The sequence below is a fragment of the Tamandua tetradactyla genome, chromosome 7, assembly GCF_023851605.1.
Source record: "Tamandua tetradactyla isolate mTamTet1 chromosome 7, mTamTet1.pri, whole genome shotgun sequence".
NCBI classification, from domain to species: Eukaryota; Metazoa; Chordata; class Mammalia; order Pilosa; family Myrmecophagidae; genus Tamandua; species Tamandua tetradactyla.
The window spans coordinates 29,825,650-29,843,816 of NC_135333.1; the positions used below are offsets into that span (position 1 = coordinate 29,825,650).

The 18,167-nt window shown below is 54.9% G+C and overlaps 1 protein-coding gene across 3 annotated transcripts in view; it reads right to left on the reverse strand.

The window, feature by feature from the left end:
- Window positions 1–16,475, reverse strand: part of CARD10 (caspase recruitment domain family member 10) — a 29,548-nt gene extending 13,073 nt beyond the window's left edge. The window contains exons 1-9 of one of the 3 annotated variants that reach the window (XM_077168752.1): window positions 12,946–12,991; window positions 12,529–12,780; window positions 11,545–11,682; window positions 9,539–9,864; window positions 4,561–4,752; window positions 3,745–3,900; window positions 2,878–3,003; window positions 1,595–1,786; window positions 178–312 (exon numbers count right to left, since the gene is read on the reverse strand). In XM_077168752.1, coding sequence (XP_077024867.1) covers window positions 178–312; window positions 1,595–1,786; window positions 2,878–3,003; window positions 3,745–3,900; window positions 4,561–4,752; window positions 9,539–9,864; window positions 11,545–11,682; window positions 12,529–12,763 — 1,500 coding nt within the window. In that variant the 5' untranslated portion in view covers window positions 12,764–12,780; window positions 12,946–12,991. Of the gene's footprint in view, window positions 1–177; window positions 313–1,594; window positions 1,787–2,877; window positions 3,004–3,744; window positions 3,901–4,560; window positions 4,753–9,538; window positions 9,865–11,544; window positions 11,683–12,528; window positions 12,781–12,945; window positions 12,992–16,232 lie in introns of those variants that run through there. The other 2 variants (XM_077168753.1, XM_077168754.1) reach the window with 2 other exon arrangements.
- Between the last annotated feature and the right edge of the window lie 1,692 nt (window positions 16,476–18,167).

The window sequence follows — 18,167 nt, forward strand, 5'->3', positions numbered from 1 at the left end:
ACCAAGCTGGTTCTGGGTGAGCTTAAATGAGGCACTTGGCCTCCCTGGGCCTCAGTTTCCCCACCCATGAAAAGGAACAGTCAGCAAACTGGAAAACACTCAACATAACAGCATTTGTATGAATGTGATCTGCAGTCTCCTCCCCTCCCCATATCGAGGGCAGGGTGGGGGTCTTACCGAGGCATGGGGCTCAGATCCCCCAACAACGGCCACCTCCCCAGCTGCATCCGGAACCCCCAGCAGGGAGGGGCCCTCGCTCAGGCTCCAGGTGCTACTGAGGTTGGAGCACAGGGAGTGGGAGGAGGCACAGGCCTGGGAGAGGAAGGGGAAGAGAAGGGCAGCTGAGTGCCTGCCATGTGCCAGGCATAGGGATACAGGGGGGAACAAAGGACCTACAATCCAGGCCCTCAGGGAGCTCATAGCCTAGAGAGGGAGACATAAACAAGCAAGCAGATGAATAAAATAGCCCCAAGCTATGCTCAGAGCAGGGAAAAAAGATGTCAGGGCAAGGATAACACACAGCCTAGGGCCCTGGAGGACTCCATAGAATGTCTGATGTGAGCTGAGAACTCATGGATGAGTGGGTGCTAATTAGGTAAAGCAAAAGAGAAGCATATACAAAAGCCCTGTGGCAGAATTGTGACCCATTCCAGAAATTAAAAGGCCATCATGGCTGAGACACACAGAACCAGGCTGGGGAGAGGGAGGGGCTGGGGGGCCCACCCTGCAGGACCTCATGGACAGGATAAGGGCTTTTGTTATTCCTAAGAGATAAAAAGGCACTAAGGATTTTACAAAGTAGGAAATTAGATTCATGCCTCCTTCATTCCATTCCTCCAGGCCATGGACCAAATCCCTGGCTACCTGAGCTGTCTTCAAACAAACCCATGACAAGAAAATGCAGAGCCCGAGGCAGATGCCCCAAAGGCCAGTGTCTGGTTTCCAAGGGGTCTGGGCCTAGCTCCAGGGCTGATAGGTCATGTGACCTCAGGCAACCCCTGACCCTCTCGGGCCTGTGCAATAAGGGGATTGCATTAGGTAGTCTCTGAGGGACTTCAGGTCCCATGTTTTGCATTCCAAGATGCTCACATCCCTGGGGCAGCCAAGCTCTACTGGGTGTATGTAAAGAAAGCATCAAACTGTTCTCATGTTCAGGGGCACCCCTGGAAACTTAAAAGACCCACCTCTGTTTCCCATCCTACTCCCTCAGGTACCAACACACACCCACCTTTGCCCATCAGTGTTCCCGATCCCAGCTGAGTGCGCCCCTGAGACCTGCACACTCCCCACCCTGGCCGCAAGCACCTTCCAAGACCAGCGTGTTTCTGACCCAGAGTGAGGCTTCCAGCCAGGACTCCCGGGCTCCCCCACCCCCCAGGTCCAGCTCATTCCCAATCCCTGCTGCAGGGGCCCACTGGGTCCCATGCACTCCTGACCCTGGCCAAAAGGTCCTGTGCATTCCCAATCCCAGCTGAGGGAGCTTGCCTGTTCCCCCACGTTCCCACCCCGCACTGAGGTCTCCCTCCTGGCCCTGCGAGTCCCAACCCCAGCCGAGCGCTCCCCACAGGACCCTCCCCTTCCTGACCCTGCTCACCTTGAGGCAGGGGCCACCCTGAGCCCGCTGCAGCTGCGCCTCCAGCAGGGCCTTGGAGCCCTCCAGGCTGGTGAGAGTGGTCAGCAGCTCATCTCGCTGGGCCTCCAGGCCCCGCACCTGCTTGCGGTACTGGTCCTTCTCGATGAGGCTCTGCGAGTACTGCAGCTGGATTCGGTCGCGGCTTTGGATGGCCTGGGGAGGGTGGGCAGCGGGGCACTGAAGGCCAGTCACTGACCAAGCCGCGCTGGCCCAGCTGTCCTGGCCTCACCGTGGGAGGTGACAACACTGACAATTATTGAGTGACTCCCGTGCCAGGCCCTGGGCTAAATATCAACTCATTCCATCTCGCTATAGCTCCACGTAAGTTAAGCCTGGCTGTGAGGCTCATTTTACAGACAGGAAACCAAGGCCCAAAGGTAACACAGGCGGTGGGGTCAGAGCTGGGATTCTAGCCCTGGACATCTAGTCCAGACCCCAGGTTCTTACCATTTCTCTAGGAACAACCTTACGCCCCTCCCGGAGACGACTCCACAGCATCCCGGTTAGCGGAGGAATCAGGGTCAAACCCAGCAGGTTGTATCCAAGATGCTTTTCCCACAAGAAGGACCAGAGTCCCTGCCAGCTGGGCCCATGTCCCAGATGTGTGCCCCATTGCCTCAGAGGGAGCTAGGGCTGGGGGGGAGCATGGAGAAACACAGATTCCTGGGCCCTTCTCAGGACCACCTGTATCAGAATATCTAGAGGTGAAGCCCCAAATCTGCATTTTCACCAAGGGAGGCCCATTCAAATTTGCAAACTCCAACTGCTTAAGTGGAGCTGCTGGGATTCCAATGTGGTCCAAGGGTAAAACCTACTCTCCCCTGCTGCAAGGTGCGTTTCACACAAGGAGGGCTGGGGGCCTGGGGGAACTGGGCCCAGGGTCCTCAGCCTGCCCCACGGCCTCAGCACATGAAGGCCACAGTGTCCAAGTACTGGGAGTCAGAACTTCTGAGAATTTCTTCATCAGCAAATATTTGCAAGCTCTGTGCCAGGACCAACTTTCGTAACTGCCACGGGAGCTCAGGTGAGACAGGTAGGGTCAGGGTACAAGGCTGGTGGCTCTTGAAAGTTCAAGGTCCCACGTCTGTATTTTTCTCCTAGGCTTGCACGTCCCATACTAAAGCACTTAGCGACCTGTTCAACTCTGTTTCTGCAATTCTAGTCCTGTCCACCTCTCATATCCCCATGAGAGAACCAATGCCTGGGACGAGGCCTGGCCTACCTGAGTGGGCTGTGGGGCTCACCTGGTCCCGCTCCTTCTCAATCTCCTCCAGCTGGGCCAGCACGGTGGCCATGCGGTGCTTATAGAGGTCGCAGTCCTTCTGCAGCGTGCGGTGCTTCAGCCGCAGGTCCTCCATCTCCTGTAGATACTGAGGGCAGGGAAGGATGGGTCGGGCTCAGACCCCAGCTACAGCCACAGACCCCAAGCCATCCTGTATGTACAGGAACGAGGGGGAAGCTATCCAGCAGGTGCCCAAGGGCCAGTGAGAGAGGCCAGGCTCCATGGTCAGGAGCCCCAGAACAACAGGGGCCCACCCATCCCCACCCCTAACTGGGGGCCTGGGCCACCGACTTTACCTCACTGGACCTCAGCTGCCTAACCTGTAAAATGGGAATAACACCTACCAGCCAACCCTGGCCTCCCCACTTAAACTACAACCAGCTCCCTTCCCCTGCTCTGCTTCTCCCATCTGCAACTCCCATGTAGTTGAATGCTTGCCATCAACTACACAAAATAACAGACTTGGTATTATGTGTCTGGCATACAGTCTCCCCTGCTAGAATTTACTCTCCAGAAGCAGGGACCTCTGTTTTATTCACTGATGTATCTGGGGCCTAGGATGGTGCCTGGACACCTACTTGAGAAGGAATGAATGCACGGTCCTTAGAACGCGACATGCAGTAGGTACTCAATAATGCTATCATGATTGCATTACATCCCCTGAGACTTAGCACAGAGCCTGGCACACAGTGGTGATCAGGGAAGGTCAAATGAAGTGAACTGGTGATGCCCAACGGGACCCCCAAGAGCCGGGCTGTCAGCAGGAGAAGGCATTAAGGGGAAAGGCACGAGGGGGTGGGACAGGACAGGGGGACATGGCTGACGCTACCTTGTCCCGCAGCTCCTCTGCCCACTGCAGCTCGCCCTGCACGGCGTGCAGCTTCTGGCACAACTCCTGCCTGCTGTCCTGTGCCTCCCGCCAGTCATGTTCCAGGATGTCCAGGAGAATTCGCTCTGAGCCCGGGGCCCCTGGCCGGCTAGCCTCCTGGCGGTCAGAGTGCAGGGTTGCCTCGGTGTTCGGCCCAGGGAAGGCAGGGGGAGACACGGGTCCGGCCCCCGGGCCCCTGAGCCCACCCCCCACACACACACCCCCACTCGCTCTGCCAGCTCGGCCAGGGCCTTGACATCTCTGGACCTCATCGCTGTCTCTCCCTGCCTCTGAGGAGTAGGTGTGGCACCCTCAGCCCTGCCCACCCTCCACGGAGCGTCTTGGGTGTAAATGAGGTAAGAGGCCCAGGGCCTGCTCTGACGAGGTTCTTTCAGGGCCTCCTTGTTATTCTTAACAAGAAGCAGGCCTGCTCTCTCGCGCTCAGGCTCCCCCACACCCAGGGCAGCGGCAGAGGGCTATTCCCCAAGCCCAAAGCATCTTACAGAACCCAGACAGACCCTGGGCCCAAAATCCAGGCCCCAGGCCCACATCCCGGCCAGGTACCCCCAACCCCTGATACGTGCCAGAGCCCTGGCTTCTCTCACCCCACTTCCCATGGCCCAAAGGCAGCTTTGGGCTAGAGGCCAGCCTGGGCTCTCATCAGGTCCCGGACTTGCCCTGATTCTGAAATCCCACACGTTCCAGGCCTCAGGTGTCGGAGCAAGGAGCAGAAGGGTCTGCCTCCCGGGCCCGGCCCCACCAGCGCCGGCCTCCTACCTGCTGCAGGCCCTCCTGCAGCTCCTGCAGCGACGCCGTCAGCCGCTGGTTCTCCGCACGCAGCTCCGAGACCAGGTCCACGCTGTCTGGCTCTTTCTCCTTCTCCTCGGACCCAGGGAGGTGCCCCCTGTTCCTTCGCAGCAGCGCACACTCATCCTCCAGCCGGCTCACCTTGAGCTTGAGCTGATCCACCTACGGCCCAAGACACGGGTCAGCGCAGGGAGCAGGGCCCCAGGAACCACCAGCAAGGTCCACCTGCGGAGGGAGAGGTCTCACTCCCCCACTGCTGGCACCTCCAAGACTCCCAGGAGGGCTGAGCAGACATCCTCTCAGGACTCATCTACGAAGAAAGGGCAGGCTAGCCAAATGTGCTGAGGAGGGAATGGGACAGTGAGGCCAAGGCCCCATCCCAGGGAAATTCTCTGCTTCAAGGACTTGTGGGTAGATGTGCTGCATCACCAAAGGCTCATCTGTGCCCAGCTCTGCCCGTAACTCAGCATGGCCTGGGACAAGTCTTGGCCCCTCTCTACGCCCTGGCCCCTGCATCCACAACCAGCCCAGGAAAGAGACTCTCTGGGGGAAGGCAGGGAACCAGGCTGTCCCAATTCTATCCACCTCCCAGCTCACACACACTCCTGGAAGCAATGTGAGTCTGATCATTCCTTAAAGAAATCCCTAACAGCCTGTCCTGAGCAAGACTGTGCTATTGGTGTGCCCATGCCAAGAGCCCTAAGTCCGAGGTTCGGATTCTGGTTTATCTATTTTTACCCTGAGCAAGTTGCTTCCTTTCCCCCAGGCCTTGGTTTTCCCATCAGTAAATGGGCTCAGCCAACCTTCTGCCCCACTATCTGCCTCCCAAAGTTGCTGCAGGAATCCAACAAGGCATTGGGTAGGCAGCTGCCTTTAAACTGTAAAGGGCTGGCTGGAGAGCTGCCAAGGGCATGACTGCACAGTCTTAACAGCTTTAAATAAAATCCCAGGACCACGACCGGTTTGGTGGGTGGGCAGAAGTGTGGTGGCCGCAGGGCCAATCTGATGTGACATGCAGGGCCAATCTGATGTGACATGCAGGGCCAATGTGATGGACTACGGCTGCAGTCCTCCAAGGTCATCATTTTCCAAATCTGTGGGGGGGTTCTGAGGCCAGACAGGGACAAGGGCAGCAGCAGGTGGCAGGCTACAAAGTGAAGTCATTGTTGGGAAAAGGTCACAATGACCTCTGGGGCTACACACAGGCATGCTGGTGTCTGGTGCCCCAGCGGTGCCCCGGCCTCTCTTGGAAAACGATTTGCCAGCCCCGCACCAACACACACACACATACACACACACACACAGCAGTCTGCAGGTCAGGTCAGACAGCTGCATAAATTAACAGTCTACTCCTCCTCCACAAAGGACTCAGAAAGAAATTCATGACTCGGGCATTCCTTCCCACTCACAAAACATGCTTTGTGAATTGCAAGAGAAAGACAGCTAGTTACAAGGGCAAACTCGGTCACGCCCACCCAGGAAACCGCAGCCGCACACCATGGCCTCCTGCCCGACCTGCGGCCCTACGGCTTCCAGAATGAGCTCAGGGGACAGGGCACCTGGGAGGCTCTGCTGAACGCCAGGGAACACAGAAGCGTCTCATCCTGGTGTACAAACTCACTCGGCACAAAATTACAGCATTCATTCTTTAAGTTTATGTTGCTTAGAAATAACAGCTCATTAAATTTCCACTTTATAAAACATGGTATTTAATTGCAGCCACCGGCACACCTGTCTGGGAGGGGGAGGGAGCCAAGCTGCCTAGACAGACAGAATCAGCTGTTCTGTTAATATCCACCTGCAACTCCTCTGTGGCAGGAAAGTGCCCCAAAGTTAAGGCAAATCTACAGTAGCTAAGTTTTCAATAAAGATAACTGTAGAAAATGACAAGTGCTGGAGAGGATGCAGAGAAAGAGGCACACTTATCCACTGTTGGTGGGAATGTCAGATGGTACAACCACTGTGGAAGGCAGTTTGGCGGTTCCTCAAAAGCTGAATATAGAATTGCCATACGACCCAGTAATACCATTGCTAGGTATCTACTCAAAGGACTTAAGGGCAAAGACACAAACGGACATTTGCACACCAATGTTTATAGCAGCGTTATTTACAATTGCAAAGAGATGGAAACAGCCAAAATGTCCATCAACAGAAGAATGGCTAAACAAACTGTGGTATATACATACGATGGAATATTATGCAGCTTTAAGACAGGATAAACTTATGAAGCATGTAATAACATGGATGGACCTAGAGAACATTATGCTGAGTGAGTCCAGCCAAAAACTAAAGGAAAAATACTGTATGGTCCCACTCATGTGAACGGACATTCGAGAATAAACTTGCAATATGTCATTGGTAACAGAGTCCAGCAGGAGGTAGAAACAGGGTAAGATACTGGGTAATTGGAGCTGAAGGGATACAGACTGTGCAACAGGACTAGATACAAAAACTCAAAAATGGACAGCACAATAATACCTAATTGTAAAGTAATCATGTTAAAACACTGAATGAAGCTGCATCTGAGCTATAGGTTTTTTTTGTTTGTTTGTTTGTTTTTGTTTGGTTTTTTTTTTACTATTATTATTACTTTTATTTCTTTTCTCTATATTAACATTCTATATCTTTTTCTGGTGTGTCGCTAGTTCTTCTAAACCGATGCAAATGTACCAAGAAACGATAATCATGCATCTATGTGATAATGTTAAGAATTACTGATTGCATATGTAGAATGGTATGATTTCTAAATGTTGGGTTAATTTCTTTTTTTTTTTCCGTTAATTAATAAAAAAAAAGATAACTATATCTATTAGTTTAATATAACCCCTTACCTTCTGTCTCAAAACCGGGAAGAAGCAGCCATTCTCTGCAAAATGGCATAATACCTGCCCCCACGTGGTCACACTAAGTGCGCCCAGCAAACACAACACCTCCGAGCTCCAAGTGTGTCGTTCTCCACCCCCTACCCCAGAGCCGACCCCAGCCGGCCTTAAACACAGAGGACCACCCCCCATGCAATGTCACATGCTCCCCGCCTCTCGCCAGCCCACAAGTTCCAACTCACAATCACACCAACCAAAGGGACCACAGGCCAACCCATGCTGGGCACAGCCTCCCCTAACCATCTGGCCACCACATTGTCCTCACTTTCTTCCAAGAAAACCTCCCAGCAAGCTGCACGTCTGTCTCGCACACACAAAAAAAGAACCCCTCTGGGTGCCAAGAGCAAAGCCAGAAATTCTGCAGTCTTGGGACTTTGGGAACATGCCCTTCACAACCGCTCTGTGCCTCGGTTTCCTTATCTGTACATGGGAAGATAATAATACTCTCCCCCTGCCCACAAAGGCTGCTGGAAAATTAAAAGGAGTCTGTGGGTGGAAAGTTCACAGGACCGAGCTTGGTGTACAGGTAGTGCTGTATAACTGCTACATCACCCTCGTTAGCAATTTCCCTACTTTGAGAAGGAGGAAACTGAGGCACAGAGAAGGAAGCCTTGCCCATGCCACACCGTTCATCAGCGGCAAGCGGGGCCTGGAACCTGGCCCACAGCCCTGCCCACCACCCTGTGCTTCTCAGTCCACGGCCAGCCTGGGGGCCTCCGGCAGCCTCTACCCCAGGCTCCACCCTAAGCAAGCCCTTGAACAGCAGCCCCATGCTGGCTCACGACTGCCAACCGGCCACCAAAATCTTCAAGCAGGACCAGCGGCCTGGGCCCTTCAACCTGGAGCCTCAACAACCCTGATTGGGACTTGGTTCCCCCAGACATCAACCCACCCAGCCAGGCACAGCCGCTGGCACCCACAGACTGCTGCACCCACGCCTACAACCTCACGCGCCTACAACCTCACACACCGACCGTCAACCACAGGGGCACGCCTCTACCTGCAGCACCACAACCCCAACCCAAGGAACATGGGATAAGGGGACTTCAAAATCCAAATCAGTCTCCATCGTGGCTCCTCGTAAAGTATTATTGGACAGAATCTACTGCTGGACCCATTAGGCCCTCAACATGAATTTACCCACTAAACCCTCGGGACAACGCCCTATGGCAGTAAAATACAGCATTACCACCACCATCCCCATGCTAAGAACCAATAAAAAACTAAGCAAATGAGGTGCGATTTCTCAGGTGCTAAAAGATGTGGCCCCACCTGCAGCTAGATAGGAGTGAGAGCTCACGGGGTGGAGAACAGACAGGACAGCGTTGTGCTTAGAAGGCCAGCGCTGTGCCAGGCAGACCAGTTCCCTTCCGGGCAGTGCTGCCTGCTGGCTGTGTGACCTGGAGTCAGACCCCTTCCCTCTCTGGGCCTCAGTGTGTGCAATCTGGAAGGAGAACCTGGTGCAGGCGCTTTAGTGAGGATTAAATGGCATGCTGCATGTCAATTGAGGAGCACACGGTCAGCACTAACAACACTGATGACAACAGCCAACAACAAGCCAGGTTTTTGAGTGCCAACCTACTGCCAGGCACCGAGCTAAGTTCATGTCTCAAACTCCCTGACTCCTCTTAACCCAGGGTTTCTTGGCCTTAGCACTCCTGGCATTTTGGACTGAGCAGTTCTTTTGGGTGTGTAGGGAGGGGGTGGGGGGAGAGCTGCCCTGTGCACTGTACGATGGATTGCAGTCTCCTCGCCTCTACCTACCAAATGCCAGTAACACCACCCCCCAAGTTGTTACAACCAAAAATGTTTCAGATACAGACAAATGAGTCTAGGGGATAAAACTGCCCCCAGTTAAGAAACTCTGGTCAAATCCAGTAAGTGCTACCAACATCCCCTTGTGAGAGATGAGAAAACTGAGACACAGGCAGTGATGTGAGACTTGCCCATGGCTACCAGGCAGGCAGACAGTGTCTCTGGGAAACGAGTGGGTTAGTAGGTTACCACGATTTTCTGCAGAGGCTGCCCTGTCCCCGGCCTACCCCATCTGCCCTCCCAAGGCCTACCGCCAGCTGTAAGTCGCGGCTGCGCAGCACTGCCGAGTTCTTCTCCTCGCTGAGCTGTGCTAGGCGCATAGCAATCATGTAGTTCTCATCCTTGAGACGCAGCAGCTCCAGGCTGCCCGCCTCCCAGTCCTCCCGCAGCCGCTGGCAGCGCTCCTGCGCCTGCTGCTGCTCCTGCAGCCGCCGCTCCAGCCCTGCCCGCTCCTGCTCTAGCGCCCGGCCCCGGGCCTGCAGCTGCTGCTCCCGCTGCAGTTGACTGGAGCGAGCTTCCCGCAGCCGCCGCACCTCTGTCATCAAGAACTGGGTCAGGCCCTCAGGCCCCTCCTCATCTGCCGGGACAGAGGACAGAAAATTCAGGTCACGCAAAAAAAAAAAAAAAAAAAATGCAGGAAGAGAACAGACAGCACAGAAAAACTCAAACCATAAAGGAAATTATAGAACAAATTTTGGGTAGAGAAGACCTTCTTAAGGTGCAAAACCCAGAAGCTAGAAAAGAAAAGACAATTTTATACAAAAATCTTTAAACTTCTCAATGAGGGAAAATGCAATAAACAAAGTTATAAGATAAAGTGACAAAATGGAAGAAAATATTTATAACATTAAACAAAGGATTCAGAACCCTAATATATAAAGAGCTCCTACAAATCAATAAGAAAAAGGCAAACAACCTAATGGATATGACAAAAGCTATAGCATAAATCATATGGATAAAGAGTAAAACATACGGACTAAAAGTAAATAAATAATTGGGGGAACAAATGTTAAAATAAATTTAGTAGATTGAAATGCTAATGATCAATGAAAGGGAGGGGTAAGGGGTATGGTACGTATGAATTTTTTTCCATTTTTCTTTTTATTTTTTTTTCTGAATTGATGCAAATGTTCTAAGAAATGATCATGACGATGAATATACAACAATGTGATGATATTGTGAATTACTGATTATATAACAAGAATGGAATGACCATATGATAAGAATGTTTGTGCTTCTATGTGGTTACATTTCATAAATAAATAAATAAAAAGGAATGGCTAATAAACATAAGAAAATATGTTCATACTCATCAGCAATAATAACAGTAACCACTATCACTTGTTGACTTCACTCTTTACGTTAGACAACTATATTAACTTAGGTAATCTTTATGACATTATAAGGTAAGTACTGTCATTATTCCCATTTTGAAGACAAAGAAACTAAGGTAAAGAAAGGTCAAGTCACCTGCTCAAGGCTCACTAGATAATAAGCTGTGAGCTGCATTTCCCTATGAAGAAGAAACTTAAATAATTTTTTTTTTACATATCAGACTAGTAAACAATGTTTAAGTGATCCCCGAGGCACCCACACACACTGGTGGGAGGTTTATTGGCTTAATGTTTAAAATTCTGCTGCTCAGAACCTCTTCCTGAGACACACTCATATTTTCACAAAGATGCACAGAGAAGGATGTCCCCAGCATCGCTGTCTGTAATATTACAAAACTGGAAGCAAACTAGCTATCCATCAAAAGGGGATGGGTTAAATTAATCATGGCACAATTTCATTAATGAACACTATGTGGTCATTTAAACAAGTATAGGAATCCCTAAAATCAATTGTTCTAGAAAGCAAAATCTGGAGCTACATACAGAAGGACCCCATGTATTTGTGAGCTTGTATGCATATAAATGTAAAGAAAAAGGAGACCCAACAAACTGTTAGCGGCAGAGCCAAAGAAAGAAGTGAAGATCTGTTCACTCTAAAGCTGCTATAACATTTTGATTCTTAGAAGAAACTATAAACTCACGTATACCTGAAATATACGTGGCTGAAAACCATCTTAGAGGGGAAAAGCCAAGTTCAGCAAGTCACTGTGGACGCAAGACTAATTGGGTTAGAATCCCAGCCCCATAATCAGATTGCTGCGGGGCCTTGGGAAAACCTTATGGGCTCTCATTGTGCCTCAGTTTCCCTATTCATTCACAGGGATAAAAGGAGTGTCTCCCTTACACACTTGGGGCCCACTCACCAAGGATCATGGAGCAGCGCTGGGCGGGCTCCTGGCCTGTGAGCAGTGTGAAGTGCTCAGGGTAGTAGAATTCCAGGGCTTCCAGGAAGGCCTCATAGCCCCTCTTGCCACGGCAGCGCAGGATGTCCATCAGGCGCCCTGAGGAGTGGTGGGATTGGGGGGGTGACCAGGGGTCGAGGTGAGGGCATCCCCCAGTGCCTGGCCACTTCCACCCCCCATGCCCCATGGGGATCCCTGGATTTCTGAGTCAGCGACACACACACACACACACACACACACACACACAGTTCTGTCCCAACACATTAGGGATGGGAGCCTGTCCTCCAAAGTCTAGAGAGTCCCCCCTCCCCATGGCTCCTCGCTTCAACAGTTCCCCAACACCCCCCAACACACATACACAGATGTAGGGCCAGCAGCCTGCCTTCTCCATGGCACAAGGAAGGCCCCTCCATGCCCCAAAGCAAAGCAAAAACACTTCTCCCGGTGGCCAATGCCTGGAATTCCACCATTCGGCCCTCATTTCTTTGCCAGATCTACTTCAAAGACAAACCCTGTGGGAAAGGGGACCCTCACAAAGCTGACATGGGTCTTGAGCCCTCAAGGAGAAATGACTCTGCAAGGAATGAGTCAGGCAGGAGCAGATAGAACCCAAGGGATCAAAGGGTACAGGAAAGGTCCCAAGTCCGCCAGCTGTGACCAGGAGGCCAGTGATCTAGCCAGCCCTGGGCAACTCCATCCAACCCCCTGCACTAACTTGGGCCCAGAAAGTGGGAGGAAACCCTGAGACAGACAAAACCCCAGCCCTGCTGGGGGCACTGCGGGCACCAGCTAAGCCACAGAGGCGGTTCAGAAAAAAGGGAGATGGTGGACACATCTGACCGGCCCACGCCACGGCTGTGGAGACCCAGCGCTCCCGGCACTGCGTTTAGCACCCATGGTAGGTTCACCGGGGGCAGGACCTGGGCACTGTCCGCTCGGGCTCACCGGTGCGGTTGACGCGGCACGGGAAGCGGTAGGTGCTCAGCACCTCCTCCTCGTCCTGCTCGTCGATGACCCGGCACTGGCGCAGATACGGCGTGAGCTTGGCGGGGTTCAGCGCGCGCGTCAGCCGGTGCCGGAGGCCCTCGATCCTCTCCCACAGCGCGTCCTCCTCCGCCTCGGACCCCGAGCCGGCCCCTGCCTCCTCCTCCGCCTCCCCGGCCTCGGCCCCGCCCGGCATGGCCGCGTCCTCGGGGTCTGCGGGCGACAGGCGCACGGGGGTCGGCGGGGGCGCCCCGGGAGCAGGGCGCGCCGGGCGGTCCCACCTCGGGGCGTCGCCCGCAGGACCCGTCGCCGCCGGACACCCTTCCCTGCGCCCCGTCGGCGGGCAGGGTCCGCGGTCCCCGCGCCCCCGGGACTCACCCCACACGCCGCAGCCGCCTCGGGCTCCAGGGTCCGCGCTCGGGCGGCGGCTCCGCCGACGCAGGGGGGCAGTGTCCGCGGCGCCCCCGGCTCCGCCCCCGTCCCCGAGGCCGCCGGGGCTGCCCGGGCCTCCCCACATCGCCGCCGGGGCTCGGACCGAGCGTCCTGCCCGCCGGCCACCCCGCACGTCCGCCCGCACGCCTCCCTCCGGCCGGCCGGCCGCGCGCCTCCCCCCCGCTTCCTGTTTCCCGCCGGCTCTCCCGGCCTGGCTCCCGCGGGGTCCGGGTGGCCCGCCCACACCTGCCCGGCCTCCGGGCGGGGCGGGGCGCGACACGCCCGCTCACACCCTCCCGCACTCCCGGACACACCTTCGCAGGGGCTCGCGGGGCCGGCTCCCGCTGCCGCCGGCGCCCACCCCCGGGCGGGCCGTTCGCGCCCGGCACACACAGCCCGCCCGCCACCGCGTACACCACCCCCCTGCGCCAGCCGCCGGCCCGGCCCGACGGGAGGCCCGCGTCTCACACACAGCCTTCACACGCGGCCCACCTGACGGCGCGCACGTCACACCAGCACACTTTGTAGACACCGAACGGGCACGCGTCACGCCAGCACGCAGCATCCCACCGCCGTGGCCGCACATCACACCGACACACAACGTCATGCCCGTACAACGCACATCACTCTGCACGCACGTCCCAGAACACATGTCACATCAGCACACGTGGTACACATCAACACAGTGACCTGCCACAGGGTATGCATGTCACAGTAGCACACAGCATCACACACAATGTACATGTCTTACGGGCATCCATCACGCCAGCACACAGTCACACCACACAGTGCCACATCACATCAGCACACGTTGTACACACCAGCGCACAGTGTTGTACCATATGGCACACGGCATGCAGCATCACACCATAAGACTCGTACATCACCCTCAACACAGTGTATTTAACACAGAGCTCACACGTCACACCCACAGCACAATGGCCCCCACACAAGCTAACCATCACACCCTGGGCATTTGCTATGCACCCGTGACGGAGTCCTATCTGTTCCACCTCTGGGGAAATGAGCTCCCCCGTGTCTCTCCCCCTGAAATCCCCACATACCCAGTGCCCTTCCTTAGCCCTGGTCAGCTGTGGGGCCACTGGCGCCTCCCGTGCAGGGCGACTTCCTGGAGACACCCAATCCTGATCCCAGCCGGGCCCCTGACCCACAGGTGTCCACACCCAGGTCTTCAGTCTCCCAGCATGGCCTGCCAGCCCCGGCACCCTCCCGCAAGCCTTGGGCAGTGGGGCGGCCAGGACAGAGGATACAGCCTCCTTCCCAGAGACGGGGCTCTGAGCCCCAGGGTCCCAGTGCAAGCTCCCCTTCTACATAAAGTCCCATGGAGAGCAGGGGGATCAGGGACCCCACACTTCCCAAAGGGTGTTGCTCAGAAAACTGGTCCCAGAGATGGGGCTTCGTGGTCAACGTCTAGAAAATTTGAGAAATGATGCATCCATTACCCCTCCCTCGGGAGACTGGTGGCAGCTTTCCATGACAAAGCCTGGTCTATCTCCATTTCGGCTGCATCTATGGTACCTGCTCTCTATGCCTTAGAAACTGCCAGTGGTGCTTGTGGTGAGGTGGGGATGGGTGCGCAGAGAGGGCACTGCTGGTCCAGGAAAGAGGCATGCTGCCCCCCAAACCCCTTGCATACCTTCTGAACTAGATGCCATGTGCACATGGAATACTCATCCGAAGAAATAAATGTTTTCAATAAATAAAAGCCCTGCAGTAAAGAAACTGGCTTAACTTTCTGTATCTTGTCAGTTCCCAAATTTAATTGACTATGTACGTTTTGTTTGTTTGTTTTTGTTTTGGGTGTTACCTCTTTATGTCCGGGGGAAACGCTTTGGAAATGCTGAATTCTAGTGCAATTTCACATAGAGGAAGCAGAGGCCCACGGAGGGAAGTAACTTGCCCAAATTCACAGGGTGAGGCGGCAGGAGCTCCAGGGCCTGCCCTCTCTTTCTCCTCTCCCAAGCTTGGTGCCCAGGCCCCGTGGGCCACCCTCAGGGCACGCCTTCACTCTCCGCCTGGTGCCCTCAGCCTCTTGCCTCTCCCCCACAACCACATCCACACCCACACCCACACACCCACCCACACCCGCACCCATACCCACACACACAAAGCAGCACCTCCCAGCAGCAGTTCCGCCGTTCGTGAATGTTTTCAACTTGGCCCAAGAACAGAGTGGAAGCCTTGGAAAATGTGTCTGTGGTTAATTATTTCCTTGTCAGAAAGCCTAAGCAGGGCCCAGAGATAAGACCCGGAAATGGAGGGGCCTGTAGATAAACGGAGCGGGAAGCAAGTGGGCACCAGGGCCGAGCAGAGCCCATGGTGGAGTGCCCCCTGGGTGCCCGGGCCTCCAAAAAAAAGTCTGAGTTTCCATGAGCATCCCCCACACACATTTGCATGCACACATTCGCACACGCAGTCACACAACTCATAGACACATGCACATTCCCGCTGTGGGCAGCGAGCCAGGTGGAAGGCAAAAGGGACGTACATGCCTCTCCGCAAACAGTTCCGCCGGGGTGGAGCCTCCGCATCCATCCCCCATCCCTGTGTGTCCCAGCACTGAGGCTGGGAGCACATCATTACACATTGCCTTCATTGTTGCCTTCTCATAGATTCCACTACATCCATCTCTCTATAGCCAAGAAGGCAGGCAAACTGCGGGGATACAAGAGGCCTAGACCTCTTACTAAAAACTCTCTGAGTCTCAGTTTCCCAGCCATAAGGGGAGGAAGACTGTCCGGGAGCAGAGAAAGTGTCCCAGGGTTCTAGTTCAGCTGTAGCTGTGAGCAAATTCCTTCCCCTCTCAATTTCTGGGTCTGTAAAATGGGGCTAATAATCGCTTTATCCAGGAAACTTGGGAACCTCATGTGAGAAGGCTGTCGGGTGGCTGGCACAGAGTCGGTGCTCAGTCCGCGGCTGCTGGAATTCTCCCCCTTTTATGGGTGAGGAATGAGGCCCAGGGAGGCTGGATGGTTTGTCCCCAGCAAGTGGGTGGCAGAGGCACCTGTTCAGGGACTGGAGAGTTTGGTGGGTGCCCCCAGCCATCAGGCCTGCAGACTCACCTGCGGCCAGCTCCGGTGCTCTCCCTCAGAAAGGGGCAAGTTCCTCCAGCGAACTCAGTGGGAAATGCCCAAAGTCCTTCTGTGCCTTGGCACCAGGCCCGGCTCCCTACTCCCCAGTCCCCGAATGCCCCCAGGCTGCAGTTCCCTCACCTGTGAACAGGGCCCTGGAACAGCAGCCCTCTCCGGTTCCGCAGGGGCTGGGAAAACCAGGCTGTGCTCCACATTCCAAACAGGTCCACATCCTGCCATCTCTGGCCCTGTTGGTCCAAGCCAGGCATGCCCTCCCCACTGGACCTTGAACTACAGTCCATTCTCCGCTCTGCAGCCAAGAGTTCTCTTTCAAAACAGCAGCACAGTTGTCTCCCCTGCTTCCCAGTGGCTTCCCACCAAACTTGGAATAAAATGCCAACTCTACCCCAGGTCCTGTTCACTGCCTCACATCTCCAACCACTGCCCCCTCTCACTCACCATCCTCAGAAGGATCCTGGAACCCATTGGCTTTTTTCACCTCAAGGCCCTTGTCCAGGCTGTTCCCTCTGCCTGGAACGCTGGCCCACCCACTCCTGGCATGGAGAGCTCCTTCTGGCCATTTGGGCCTCAGATCAAATGTCAAGTCCCTTGGAACAGGAGCCTCCAGGCAGGGAAAGTGCCCCCTGCATGACTCCCAAGCCACTCTGCTCCTCTCTTCCCTTGGTTTTTTGTTTGTTTGTTTGTTTGTTTTGCCTGCTTGCACCTGAAAATGAAAATCATGAGCATGGGGCCCTGTCCTCAGTCAGCAGGAGTGTGCCAGAATGTTCCAGGGGCAGCGCGGATGAGAAGGAGTGGAGGGAGGGGAGAGTAGGAGGAAACAAAGCCAAAGAAGAAGAGGAGGCAGAGCACAAAGGCCTTGAAAGCACTATTAGGACTTTGACTTTCACTTTTATCAGTAGCAAAACTGTTATTACTGTCTTCCCTATTCAGCCGCAAACCTCCCCCCACCCCAGGAGCGGGGGGTGGGGGGGGGGATCTGCTTTCCGTTATTCCTTCAAGGATGCCCAGCCCCAGCGCCTTCTCTGTTCTTTTTCTGCCAACTCCTGCTTGCATCCCAGAAATTGGGGTCTTAATTTCCTTTTCCTAAAAAAAAAATTCCTTTTCCTGCTAGACTGAAAAGGGAGGTAGGCGGGTGAGCCTGGGCTTCCCCACTGCAGCCCACAGACCGATCTGACTTTGTCAAGCCATCCTCCACCAAGTGCAGGGGACTGGGGCATATTGATTTCTGCCTGCTGCGGCCCAGCACGGGGCCTGGCACCCAGTAGGTGCTCAATAGGCGATTGGTGAGTGGCCTATTGAGGGGTAATTCCTTTGGATGGGCTGCACCACGCCAGAGCCGGACTGCTCCCATCCTAGCACGACACCTGCTCGTGAGCCCGGACAGGTTGCCAGGCCTTTCCGCAGCCCCGTCGAGCGGGGCCGAGCACAGCCTGTGCGCTGGGAGATGCTCAGCACACATCTTCCGTTACACCCATGCGCCCAAGCCCCTTCCTCTCCCGGCAGCCAGGGCTCACAGAGCCCCTGTACTGTCATCTTTCCCTGAGACTCCATTCTGTGGGGGGGATGAGGGGGCTGCTGCCGTGTGCAATCACAGGAGTTGAGGCTGAATGGGTCTTTAGGACCACCATTGAACTTTAATTGGGGAATCTGAGGCTTGGGGTTATTGTGGTCCCTGGCAGCCCTGAGCTCTCTACTGCTTAGGGAAGCAAAGGAGGGAAAGACCAGCAGGAGTGGTCCTCCTGCCTCAGGAAAGCTGGGGTCCAGGGCAGGGGCCTGTGGGAGGAGGGGTGGCCCTGCCTCCACCTTCCTTTTCCTCCATGGCCACCGGCCTCCGTAAGAGGGAGCAGAAATCCTGACTTGTCCTCACCCCAACTCGGACCAAGTGCAGACATTTCTCTGTGCACCCCTGGCTTTGGACTAGGCATGGGGCTCAGAAGGGGGCCTGGCAGGATTGAGAGAAAGCAAGATAAGGCAGCCAGAACTCGAGCTTCTACAGCCTGCCTGTCCCTTGCTGTGCCGCTGCAGCCATGCCGCAGGGCCCCTCTGTGCCTCGGT